A 13,202-nucleotide genomic window follows, 5' to 3' on the forward strand; every position below is an offset into this window, starting at 1 on the left:
CTCGGCGGCCGCCCCGTGCCCACCGACCCCGGCCCCGGCGCGCCGGCCCCGTCCCCTCCAGATGCAGAGAGAGGCTGCGTTCCCGCTGGGGCACTGCCACCCGCTCCGCATCATGGGGTCTGTGGACCAAGGTAACCGTGCCCGCCGCGCGCCCGCCCGCCTCTCCCTCCGCGCCCCCAGCCCCTGCCTTCGCTCGCGGCCGCCGGGACGGCGCTTCCAGCTCCCGGAGAGGTCGGTGCCGAGGCCCCGGGGACCCCGCTTGCCGCTTGCCCGGGGCACGCAGGAGGGCGGCCGGGAGCGGCGCCCACGCGCTGGCCGGGGAGGAAGAGCGGGGACGCCCACTGGAGACGGCTTCGCGCGGGGGCAGGGAGGTGGCCCGAGGCGGGATTCCCTGGCCGGTCTGTGGGAGGATTTTCCCCTCCGCCGGACACCGGCAGGGACTCGTGCTGCTAACCGCTGGCTGTTTAACCTTTTCAGCGCTCGGCTTTTCACAGCAAATGCCATTCGGCTGCATCACCACCATCACCATCACCACCACCATCATCATCCATATTATTATTGATTATTCTTATTAAGTGGATTTTTTTTTCACTCTTTCTTTCAAGAGAAGGGGATTGGCATTTTACAATATAGTAAATATCGTAGGGAAGACTTTGCTTTCTAACAGGGCAACAGATGCTCTGGGACATTTAGGCAGGTTTCATCCCCTTTTTAATGCGCCCCCCTTTCGAGTGCAGGGCGCCCGCAGCTCGGGTTGTGATCTGATTACACTGTGCCCTCTGGCTTCTCTCCCCTCCTCCTGGGTTAGCGCTGGAAGCATAGGTTCTGCTTGGATCTTGTGGGAGGGGGTTAACATCTAAGACGTGGACGCTATGAGGAACCCGTGTGGTCGGGCTTGCTTGGGGGATCCGGATGGGCAGTAAGGAAGCCGACTTCAAAGTGAAAACCACGAGGTCCGGTCCGTTTCCAGGAGGGAGCCCTGCATGCAGGGGTGGGGGGCAGTACCAAGGGGGAGGCGCTGCAAGAGTTAAGCGAAATAAATTCGCGTAGGAGGAGTTAGCCTCGTGTCATAAAATCAGAGTTGAATGTAGGTTTTGTGCTCTGCGTGGCTGATTAAAGTTCTGGGTGGGGGGAATGGGGGAAGAAATGACAATTTCAGTAAATAAACCTGAGGGCTTTTTGTTGAAAACCAGATCGAGGCCAAAGGCCTTGGATTAGGTAAATGGTGTGCTCTGCCACAGGGGACCTAAGTGGCATAGTTCTGTCTGAGTCGTGCTTTTGGAAGCAGGGCCCTGCCCGCACTCCGAGGGTTTTAACTGGTACCAGTTTGTCCTGTCCTCTGCTAGTGGTCAAGCAGCCGAGACACGGTGACATCATGGCATGACTGTTGCATCATCTTGAAGGATGCTCTCAGACAGGCGACACATATTAAGGACGCGAAATGGTTTTTACTGCCATATGAACCGAAACTGAGCGTTTGATGTCCTGGTGGTGGGGGTGGGAGGACAGTCTAGTGCCAAGTTTAGCTCTGTTTGGGAAGAGAGAGGGAAGAAAGGAGGGCGGGAGGAGGACAGAACTTAGGAGAGAAATTGGGCTTCTGTCTTCCTGTGTGATCTAAACAACCCTCTGATTTTGTCAGGACTGCTGGTCTCCGCTGTGGGTTTACGAGCTTACTCCTCCCGACGTTTGCAACGATGTGTGTTTTGTGTGCAGTGTGTCGGTTTCCCTCCCCGGGCCACGTTCCCTTGTGCGGGCGTCGTGGGTGTGTGCATGCCAGCGTGTGCACAAGGGCACCAGACCGTTCCCGGCAAACCACACTTGGCAGGCCAAGGCAGCTGGGCACACAGTGCAATCCCAGGCACCAAAGACAGCTGGTTGGACACAGGCGGATGCAGATGCATCCACTTGCCCTGCACGGGCGCTTGAGAGGCAAAGGCTAACGCTCCTCTCAACTCCAAAACCAGCAGCCTCGGAGACGGAGGCGGGACCTCGGAGAAGGTTTGTATGCAGGTGAGGGCAGAAGGGTTTGCATGGTAAAAAATAAGGAACCTCCCGTGCCGCTTTGGGCTGAAGCCCTGCCGAAAACTGGAGATCTGAAAGAGGCGATTCAGTGTTATCTGCAGTGGGATGATGGAAGATATTTCAGGAATAAACAAGCCCAGGATGAGTTCCGTTCACATCCAGGCCCACATTCCCTGACTTCTGCATGGATGAGAATTTCTGCTTGGCCACATCACAGCTGTGTGATCTTGGGCAAGTGACTTAACCTCTCTGTGCCTCAGTTTCCTCATCTTTTGAATGGAGCCAAGAAAAACGCTTCCCTCACAGGGTTGTTGTAAGCATTATTGAGCACCTCGAACAATGTCTTAAGGACATTCCTGGCATACTATAGCTGCTGAGCAACTGAGCTACTGAAGCTGGACTTCATAAGAATCCTTTGACTCGTGACAATACTTTGTGTCTCTCAAGGTATTTTTTCACTTACTGGAACTTCGTAATGACAAAGACTGGGTTAAGATCATGGCTTGGGAAGGCTCAAATTTCCTCATTTGCAAAAAAGGAATAATGATAGTGTTGACTTCATAGGGCTGTCATGTGTCCTATGAGATCTTGTACACAGAGCGCTGAGTTCTTGCTTAACGTGCGGTCCTCATGCACTCAATGTTAGTATTGCCTGATGGCTGAGGACGATGAGACCTGCTTTGCCCAAAGTCATACAGCAAATTAGAAGCTCAGGGTCTGGCACCCAGCAAGCACTCAGCTGTCCTCTGTGATGGGAACAGACACACAGCCTGCGCTGACTCAGAGTCAGCCCTGGGGCTGAGGGCTTTACAGGTCTTAAGTCGTCTAAACCTTGCAGCAGCTGCGTACAATAAGCGCTGTAATTGTCTCCTTCAGGGAGAAAGGCAGGGAGGCACAGAGAGGGCAGGAACTGGCCCAGTGTCACCCAGGGAGGAAGCGGTGGAGCCTTAATCTGAACCAGCGTAGGTGCTGGTGGCTCTGAGGTCCATAGCATTCTCCTAATTTCTAAATGCCGCTGGGCAGATGAGGTAACTAAGGTGGGGCCTGACCCTGGTTCCGGGCTCTCTCCTCAGTCCCGCCATCTTGTTCTTGGACACATCCTCAAAGGAAAGGAGAGGGCATGGAGAGCTTTAGAGACGAGCAAACTGAGGCAGCTGCTGATCTATGCATCAGGGAGGGCGCCTTGTCTTGCAGGGAATGGAAGCACAAAGCTTTTGCTTCCGTTAGAGGGAGGCAGGTCCTCAGCCAGCCAGTTACAAGGCCCCAAAGCCGCCATTTTCTGTTCTCCCTCCCCCGGGAAGTCCTTCCATCCTCTCCTCTCCTTGGAACCCCGTGTGTGGATGCCCCCCCCAGCTACCTTTCAAAGGTATTTCCTTTGTGTGGCTGGACACCCCAGGGAAATGACGGGTCTCCTGTCCCTGTTGGTCTCCAGTGGGTCCTGTGACATTTCCACCGCCCCAGAGGTCACCAGCTTGAGCTCCGAGTCAGGTTCAGATCCTGCCTCTGCCACTTGCTGGCTGCACGACCCCATGCAAGTCACTTTGCTGCTTGTGCCTTAGTTCCCCATAGGTCAGGGTGACAGTAAGGTTACTCTCGAGCATGTTTAGAACATCCGCCATGTGCATCTCCCGCCCAAGGCCCTAGGGATGGAGCAGTGAAGCAGACCGCTGAGGAGTCTGTCCTCACGGAGAAGGTGAGCTAAGAAATATCCAGGAGGATTTCAGATAGTCCTAAAATAGGAGAATGGGGTTGTGAGTTTCTTAGGGTGTGTGTGGGTATGTGTGTGTGTGTGTGTGTGTGTGTGTGTGTACTGGTTTCCTGTGGCTGCTGTAACATATTACCACAAACCAGGCGGCTTCAAACAACAGAAGCGTGTTAACACAGTCCTGGAGGTCAGACGGACTCCGAAGTCCAGGCGTCAGCAGGGTCTTGTTCTAGCCGAGAGCTCTAGTGAGGCGCCCTCATTGGCTCCTCCAGCTTCCGGTGGTTCTGGAAATCCTTCGCATTCTGCGGCTGTAGCCACATCCCTCCAACCTCTGCCTCTGTCATTCCATGGCTTCTCCCTTGTATGCTTGCGTCCGCTCTTCTTATGAGGCCATTGGGCACGGGCTTAGACCCTTCAGTTGCGGGTGACCTCGTCCTACCTTGGTCACATCTGCAGAAACCTTTTTCCTGGAATGATCTCATTTGCAGCTACCTGGGGTTAGGGCTTGAACACAGTGTGTACTTTTGGTGGGGAGAGGAGAAATTTTCAAACGCAGCATTAAGATTGCTAATTCACAGAGGGGACCCTCTTCTCTGAGGAGGGGTGTGTGTGTGTGTGTGTGTGTGTGTGTGTGTGTGTGTGTCTGGGAGTTGAACCCAGGGTCCTCTCCGAGCTACACCAAATTGCTATGTTGCCCCAGCTGGGTTCAAACTTGTGCTCCTCTGTGTCAGCTTCCTAGAGTGCTAGGATTACAGGTGTGGGCCGTCGTCCTGGCTTGCCGGTATCTTTCTATTAAAAGGGTGAGGAGCCTGCTTGTGAATGGAAAAGCACTCCAGGCAGAAAGTCCTGGAGCGGGCACGTGTGCTGGGGGCCCAGTGGACAGCCAGAAGCCGTGTGGCCGCGACAGAAAGGACAGAGGGGGCTGGGATGGGAGCGAGGCTGTGGAAGCCAGCCAGGGCAGGATCGTCCCTAAGGAGTCTGATGTTCACTGTCAGGGTCCTGGGGAGCCACGGGGGGAGTTTCCAGCAGCAGGGCTCCTTCGTCTTTTCAAAGAACCAAACTGACCTCAAGGAAGCAGGTGAGAGCGCATGCTAGGAAGCGGGTTTGAGGTGACGGTGGTGGCTTGGACGGGATGGGGGGGCTGGAATCGGCTTGGGGCAGGAGAAGTCATCAGAAGGGAGCCTTTCAGCCTGTGCAGCTGCCTCCTTTGGGGTTCTGAAGCTGTGTGGTGCTCTGCAGGGACCCTCCCTGTCTTTGGCACCTGAGGGTAGAAGCCGTTTTTTCTGTGAACCTCTGACCCCACCTCAGACGTGCGTTCCTCCCAGCCCAGGCTCCAGGTTCTACGTCTCTTCCCTCCTACCCTCTGCTTTCACTCGCAGTCATTCAGCGTTTCATCTTGGTCCAGAAATGTCCCTTGGCAAATCCACCCTCAGCTTATAACTCAGGAAGAGTGTGACTCAGGAGTATCAGATTCATGTGGGACAAAGCCATTCCCATGGTGACGTGGGGCATTCTAAGTGACATCACCACCTGCCCTCCGCCTTAGTTTCCTTAGCTGAAAAGCGAGGCACTAGTAATCCTTACACATGGGATCTAATGAAGTTCTTGAGTAGCCCAATGGGTCTGCTCATGTTCACTGCCATTTTAAAGTATAATTTTGTCATTTTAAATTCAAGTGACTACATTCCTTCAGCCAAATAACCATGGAAGACTGCTTGCTTCGGCAGCATATATACTAAGGGTTCCTCCTGAAGGGAATAGAGCCTTTTTTTTTTTTTTTACCAAACTCAGGGGCCTTCCTGTGGGCTGTGGATGGCAGGATTCAGTACCGGGGCCATTCAGCCCAGAGGGGTTTGCAAAGCTCTTGGCAGGGTATGTGGAGATAATCCAAAATGGCGACCGTGGGCATCTTTATCTGTCAAAGGCAGGTGGAGGTTTTGTCGTGAAGTTGAGAGAAACACAACCAAGAGGAGCCACACCCGTGCTCAGTCACGAAAAGTCAGGGTGAAGTCTAGCTTGTGGGAGGAGAGGGCAGTGTCCTGGTTTCTGGAGCCAGCTCTGTGTCCTCATCACCCCTTGAGTTCTGCGATGACTAGATCTACACATGGTATGGAAAGAACATGGCGGGAGAGAGGATGCAGGGGAGAACCAGTCCCGGGGTTAGGATGTCAAGGAAGAAAGTGTGGGTGACCGAGGCATGACAGTGGGCTGAGGGCAACAGAGAGGTGGCTGAGAGATGGCTGTGGGGCGGACAGAGGCTGACTAATGCTGTCTGCTAACTAACCAGCCCTCCTGCTGCCGGCCTTCGGCTCTGCCTGGGCAGAAGCTGGCGCCTCCTGGGGGAGGGAAGGTGCGCGTCACCCCCTGGCCAGGTCAGTCAAAGAGGGGCGTCTCTGGGAAGGGACATTTGCCCATTGTGCTGCCTCAGTGTGCGTCTGTGAGGCACAGGGGCTGTACTGGGGCGCAAAGAACCGACGAGAAGCAGACCAGGACCGAGCAGGTGTGCAGGGAGCAGGTCGAGGGAGGAGTCAGGGACCCGGAGACCAGAGCATCACATTCCTACAGGTGGGGCCGCGGCAGGCGGGTCACTCAGTGCCCGCTGACCGCGCCACGCAGGTTCACAGGCCTGGTGTGCTAGAATCTTCCCATTTTTTTTTTTCTTCAAAAGGAGAAATTGGAATTTTGGATTTTCATATGAATTCTTTGAAGTTAAAACTAGTAGTTCAGATTCTTTTAAAAAAATGACTAGACAGGCCAAACCGAATGTGGCGGCAGGATGGGGCTGGCCAGGCCCCTGCAGGAGGCCCGCAAGTGCTGCCGCTGCTGCCTGGGCGGCATCGGCCCTGCCCCACGCCCGGTGCCCCGAAGGTGCCCCCTCCCTGCCAGGGCCGCCTTTGTCACAGTCCTCTCCTGGAGAATAGTTTCCTCTCGGCGGGGAAGTCCTGTCCAGGCGTTCGTAGGTGATGCAGGAGAGAGAGAATTGGAGTCAGAATGAGGCTTGCAACTGTCTTGTGAAGGCGCTGCTGGTGGTGCGGAGGGAAGCGATGAAGGGAACGAAATGTAACGGGGCAGCGGGAAAGCCAGGGACTGGGCCGAGCTACCTTTTAATGTAATAGTTTAAAAATAATAATGCATGCCCAAAATCCATGGTGAACAAAATAATCTTAATAATTGCAGACAAAGACAGGATTGGGGTAACTCATTTTCCCTTTGGCCTCAGGTCCCAGTATGACTCAGCTCACTACTGCTTTTGTGCATTTATTTGGTGGTACTGAGGACTGAACCCAGAACCCTTGCAGTAAGCCATATTCCTATCCCTTTTTTTAAAAAAAAGTTTTTGTTTGTTTGTTTGTTTGTTTTGAGAGAGCGTCTTAAGCTTCTGAGTTGCCCCAGCTGAGCTCAAACTTGTGACCCTCCTGCCTCAGCCTCCCAGAGTGTTGGCATTACAGGCATGTGCTACCACAGCCAGCTACACTGTTGTTTCTGATCTTGTCTTTATTATAGTTTCAAGAGTTTGTTCATCAGGAATCCTTTTGGTGATTATTTTGGCTTTTAAAAATATTGCTCAAAAATACATTTTATCTGACCTCTGAAATTTTTGTTTCTCACCTCTTGAACTTTGCCTCACCCTAGTGCCAGCCCGGAGAAGTCAAATTTATCTGTTCAGAAAGCACTATGAACATCTGGAGTCATAATGAGCCCAGGGTGCGCTCAAGTTGGGGAGAGATTGCTGCTGGGTCCTGGTAAAGAACGGTCCTACTTTTTGGATTAGACTTAAAACTTTCATTGCCTGCTTTCTGCAGTCAGTGTTTGATGATCGTGGGGGGTTATCAAGACATGGGCTTCCTAATAGAAATTTATGTCTGATTCATTAAATACTGCAGTTAGGGCCGGCTGCCTGATCAGCAGGGTGTCGTAGGAAAGGAAAACCTGTGGCCCTGCTCCAAAAGCATTAATTTAAAGACAGAAACAACAGGAAAGGGGCAGCATTCTTCCCATTTCAGGGTCTCCCAAGTGTGGGGTGCTGGTGGCTGCCTGGCTGCTTCTGGGGTGAGCCTGGGTGTCCTCACTAGCATTAAAGAGTCTTGGCTGTTGGAGTTGGAGTGGGCATTAGGTATTGTTTAGTCCCCCCCTTTTACACACTGAGAAACTGAGGCACAGAAGGCCAGATGTCTCATACTCTGGGTGCAGAGTGAGTTAGAGAAACAACCTGGCGGGGAGCCCTCCCCCCGACACCTGTTCTGGGCTGGGCCGTAACCTGGCCTCCACCGGATCACTCTGGCCCTGGCCAGGCATTTATGCCTTCATGCCGGTGGGGGCCCTGGCCTTCAGGGGGGTCACTTAGGAGGGGTGAGGGAGATGCAGGGCTGCCATTCTCATTGTCCTGCTCTAAGAACGTGTCTTCTGGAGCAGGATATTTTCCTTTACAGACAATAGTTCTTTTCATTTTCCTTTAAAAATAATAAGAGAAGGGCCAGGGATATAGCTCAGCGGCACAGTACCTGCCTGGCAAGTGCAAGGTCCCCATCCCTCAAAGACAGATGCAGGCAGACTTTCCCCGAAGTCATCAAGTCAGAGGCAACGTTGCTTGGGTAAAAATGTTTGAAGGTACTGTAGCGCTGCTAGAAGCAGGGCCGCAAGTGTGCACAGCACACCGATTTTCATAACACCCACGTCCAGTCCGTCAAATTGGGCAAAGCATCCATCTTCTTGCGATGGGTTCATCCCGGCCGATCCCTGGAGGGAAGTGGTGTCAAGCCCCTTCCTTCCATCCTGTCCTCCGCTACTCTTTGGTGAGTTCCTACCACATCCTCGGTACTGTCTGAGGATCTGGGGATGCAGCCAGTGTTACCAGAAAAAAATACACCCTGTTAAATTTTATTTATTTTTTTTTTATTTTTTTATTTTTTTTGGTTTTTCTCCGGTACCAGGAACTGAACTCACGACCTTGCGCTTGCCAGGCAGGCGCTTTTGCCGCTGAGCTAAATCCCCAGCCCCAACCCTGTTAAATTTTAATTTCTGATAAACAGCAAATAATTTTTTAGCTTAAATATCCCCCATACATTTGGAATGTACTCATACTGAAAAAGCACTCCTTTTCTAAAATTTAGATTTAGCCGGGTGTGCCTTATATTTTTATTTGCTGATTCTGGCCAACTTAGTGTATTTAGAAGGGCGGGGGAGAGAGACAAAGGGAACAGACAAATCCCCTTGTGCTCATGGGGCTTACATTCAAGTTCAAGCAAGTGGCAATAAGTAGATGGACCAATATCAGTAAGAATAAAGTGTACTGTAGGGATAAGAGTTGTGTAGGACGTAAAGCAGGGAGGGGGACAGAAGCTGCCAGGGATGTCATTTCTATGGGGAAATGCGGGGAAGATCTTTTTCAGGAGGTGACATGTGAGCTGATAAATAAGCATGGCAAGAGCCAGACACTGTCAGAAGTGACAAAAGGCCTGCTGTGCTGGGTGTTTCCAAGAGCAGGTGGGTGATCAGGGTGGCAGAGGGAGCAAGGAGAGGACAGGATGTCAGGACATGATACCAGAGAGATCTGGGGTGGGGACAGCTGACATAGCACCTGGTACCCTGGCTTCTAAGGGTAATAGGAAACTGCTGGTGGGTTCTCGGGATATTTGTGTTTCAAGAGTCCTTCCAGTGCTTCGTGTTTGGGTGAACACAGAGGCACCAAGTGAAGCTAAGGGCTGCAACCGTCCAGGAGAGGACGATGAACACCAGCTTGGGTCCCTGGGGTGGGAGGTGGGACAGCAGAGTGCTGTGAGATGGTTGGGCTTGGGTTATATGTTGTGAGCTTGCACGTGGGATGGGAGAAGGGGAAGGAACACACGTCAGCTCTTGCATTTTGGCAGAGAACTGGATTAATGACAGGGTGATAGGCGAGCAGCTGAGAAGACAGTGGCTTTGGACACATCCACTTTGAGATGCCTCTCAGATACCTAGATGGGATGTTGGCTTAGCAGGTGGAGGTGTGAGCCCAGATTTCCTGGGAGAAGAGTTCCAGGTTGTAGCTAAAATGAGCTTTGTGCCAGAAGGTGAAAAGGAGGGTGGAGCTGTGGGTGGGAGGTCCTGCCAGGGCTACCACCTCTGAGTACTTGCTACCCAAGTCTTCCTTCCAACCCTCAGTACATCATATTTCTCCCTGCCCCAGGGCCTTTGCACATACTATACCTTCCCATCTGAACTTTACTTCTTCCCCTCACTATTCCCTGGGTATCTTCTGCTCAGCTTTGTGGTCCCAGCTTCAAACTCCCCTATCCAATGAAACTGTCTCTAAACATTCTGTCTATATCCGGTTCCCTACATCTGCTCACACCTCCTCCTTCCCTTTCATGGTACTATCTCAGTTTGTAATTATGTGTTGGGACACAGGCCAGTTGAATGGAGCTGAATTCCGGGGTCAGGGTCAAACAGTACCAATATTTGCTAGAAGTTTCAAACACTCCATGGCTTCATTAGTTCCCCAGGACACTTTGTTGGACTGGGTGGGAACAAACGTAGAGGTCAGGGTCATTGCACAGGGGTCAGCTGCAGGGCAGAGAGAAGGTGGACAGAGATGGCTCTGTGAAGGTCTCCACCCAACCCCCACCTCCGCTGGCCTCTCAATGCATAAAAGCCATGCATTCTGCTCCTGGATCTTGCTCCTGAGGGTATGGTATTTATTTTGGACTTGAAAATATACTTTCCCCCAACCTAAAGCCCCACCCTCCAAGCTGGCCTCTGGAGAAGCAGGCGCTCTCACCCCACAGCTCCAGTGGTTCTGCCCTGGGCCGGGGCCTGGGCTGAACTCCTTCCCTTGAAAGCACCCAGGTTGCTTCAGTGCAAGCTGCAAACCCTCAGAGCTCTGCAAAGACACCGCTGTTCAGAAGGGCAACCAAGGCGGCCAGGGTTTTACTTAAAACGTCTCAGACGATGCTCCCTAAGGCTGAAGTTGATGTGCCACTTCCAAAGCCATCAGCCCTTTATTCTTATCTTTATTCAGTATCTCAAAGGAAGATTGGGGGGGTAAGAATTTAAGTTCTTGTCCTAGCGGTTGGGTGGCCGGGGTAAGGCTCAGAGAAGAGGATCCTTAAACAGAAACTGAGGGCTTTTATCGAGACAAGCAGAGTCACACCCTCTGTCCATCCAGGCAAATATTCAGTCCATCTATCCATGCATCCACTGTGCAGAAAGCTATTCACGGGGCAGTCATGGTCGCTGCGTCAGTGGATCTCATAAGCCAGAGGAGGTAAAACTTTCTGGTCTGCCTAGCCTGGGATAATCAAGAGACAGTTACTAGGAAAGGATGTGGGGGCTGGGGACGGGGACAGGGACAAGGACGGGACAGGGTGGGGGTGGTATCACCTAGCACTCTTCTCCTTTGCCACAGCACTGGGGGAAGCTTCTTCCCTTTTTTACCTCTGACCAAATCTCAGGGTCTGGACCTTTGGTCCTGGTCATAAGGACCCAAGAGAATCCATTTCCTTTTGGCTCTCAGGACCTTAGCTGGTGTCCTCACTCCTTCCTCTGTCACCTCAATTTATCCGTCATGTCCTGCGGTGCTTGCTGCATACACCTAGTACAGGGCGCTTCTGGTCAGGAGGAAAAGGGATTTTGGAGTGCTCCGAGAACCAGAATGTGCTTTGCAAGACTCTAAAATGTGTTTGGGGCCAAGTCCAGGCCCCTCCCATGGGCTCGGAGTCTAAGCCCGTGGTTGTCGCCTCTGGCCCCATATTGGAAGCATCAGGCAAGCTTTTGCAAAATACTGATGGCTGTGTCAAACGTTCTGGTTAAACTGGTGTCCGGTGGGACCCGGGTATTGAACGTGGTAACAGCGTTCTAGGTAATTCTATTGCATGGCAAGGCTGAGACCTGCTCGTGTAAGCGCAGTTGGAAACCCTATTCGCCCCTGTGCTGTTGGGCTCCAGGTTACAAGCATGACCCAGGCGGAGGCTGTGCTGGGTGATGGCCGCATTCCCAATGTCTGCAGCAGAATGGGGTACCTGGCAGGTGCGCAGTAAGCATCTGCTGACTGAATGATGCCGAGCAGCTTTGCACACACACCCCCGGTGGCACAGAGCGGTCTCCCTCTAAAGAGTGTATGGCGTCCTCCTTCCTGGCACATGGGGCCAGGGTCTCGGCACTGACGCCAAGCCATGGTTCTCTCAGGGACCTCAGGACCTCTCCTATAGGATATTCTGCTCCTCACCACTGCGCACACTTCATGTCCATCTGGAACCTTTAAAGAAGCCTTCGGATATTCCAGCTCAGTGGGTTTAGAGTGTAGCACAGTCTCTGGCATTTAAATGTGTCCCAGATGAGCTGGGCATGGTGGCGCACACCTGTAATCCTAGGACTCTGGGAGGCTGAGACAGGAGGGTCACAAGCCTGAGCTCAGTCTCATCAACTTAGTGAGACCCTGAGTAAAAAAAAAAGGATGAGGATGAAGGCCTTGGGTTCAGTTCTTAGTACCATCACCAACACACACACACACACACACACACACACACACACACACACACACACACACCCAGGTGCTGTGAGGGCTGGGGCTGCTGCTCTGTCCTGTTCCTACCCACTGTGTGTTCCCACCTTCACAAATCTGAAGTTGAGAGACGCCCCCAGGAGTGTCTTATTGGTGGATGGCACAGGGCTTGCCAGTCATACCTCTTCGTAACATTCACCTTGGTTGCTGCATTGAAAACACGTATTCCTGAGCCTGTAATCCAGACCTTTGGAATCGGAAGCTCCCCAGAGGGGCCTGGGGGTCAGGGTTTTAAACAAGCATCCACGTCTGCCGTCACCTGGCAGCCCCCCAGGAGCACTGTCCCCCAGGAGCAGCCTCCCAGTTCTTGCTCTTCCTTCAGTCCACCGCCAGAACACCCACCCTGTCTTCATCCACCGGGCTCCTTAAATGTTCCCCCCCCCCCCCCCCCCGGGCAGCCTTCCCTGACCTCCAGGGGACTGCAGGCTCCTCAGCCTGACTATACCAGACCCTGGTGAGTTCTCTCCTGGCACCCACAGAAGGGAGTGTTGATGATCTTCGTTTTGTTCCCTTATGGCCCCTGCCCCCCTACCCCGGGGCAGCAGGGGCTGGTTCTTGCTGGGTTCCAGCACCTGCCACGCGGTGGGACTGTGCTTTCAGAGCGTCTGCGATTCCTTCCTGGCCCTGGGAAGCTGAGTTCAGGGCATGCAGTCAGGGGCTGTGTAGAGAAGCACCAGGAGATGCGAGTTTGCGAAAGGAGGTAGCCCCCAAAGAGCAAAGGAAAAGGAAGAGATCCCTGTGAGTTCCCTTGGGGCAAAAGCTGCAAGTGGCAGCAGCTTTCTTGTCTAAACCTTGGGTCGGCCAGGGCCGCCTGTGACCACCCTGAGGAAGGTAGGAGGCAGTGGCCGCCAAGCGCAGCTGGTGCCCAGACTGTGCGGCTGGCGGGCGGCCTTCTCCCTCCCGCTGGGGCCAGCCCGGCTGCCCGCCCCTCCCCTC

At 53.2% G+C, this 13,202-nt stretch overlaps 1 protein-coding gene and 1 long non-coding RNA gene across 4 annotated transcripts in view; both read right to left on the reverse strand.

Moving 5' to 3' along the window:
• LOC102025405 (translation initiation factor IF-2-like) overlaps positions 1-504 on the reverse strand; it is a 1,290-nt gene extending 786 nt beyond the window's left edge. The window contains exon 1 of the mRNA XM_005392570.1: positions 188-504. Within this exon, the coding sequence (XP_005392627.1) occupies positions 188-504 (317 nt within the window). The remainder of the gene's footprint in view (positions 1-187) is intronic.
• A 944-nt stretch (positions 505-1,448) lies between these two features.
• LOC102020965 lies at positions 1,449-5,208 on the reverse strand. Of its 3 annotated transcripts, none has more exons than XR_001235623.1 (3): positions 5,088-5,208; positions 4,793-4,988; positions 1,449-1,528 (listed from the first exon to the last, which is right to left on the reverse strand). It is a non-coding gene; the product is annotated as an uncharacterized LOC102020965 (long non-coding RNA). The 3 variants fall into 3 exon arrangements; XR_262307.2 differs by lacking the exon at positions 1,449-1,528 and adding an exon at positions 3,879-4,231; XR_001235622.1 differs by lacking the exon at positions 1,449-1,528 and adding an exon at positions 3,879-4,248.
• Between the last annotated feature and the right edge of the window lie 7,994 nt (positions 5,209-13,202).

Source organism: Chinchilla lanigera, unplaced genomic scaffold (genome assembly GCF_000276665.1).
Source record: "Chinchilla lanigera isolate Chin_1 unplaced genomic scaffold, ChiLan1.0 scaffold00044, whole genome shotgun sequence".
NCBI classification, from domain to species: domain Eukaryota; kingdom Metazoa; phylum Chordata; class Mammalia; order Rodentia; family Chinchillidae; genus Chinchilla; species Chinchilla lanigera.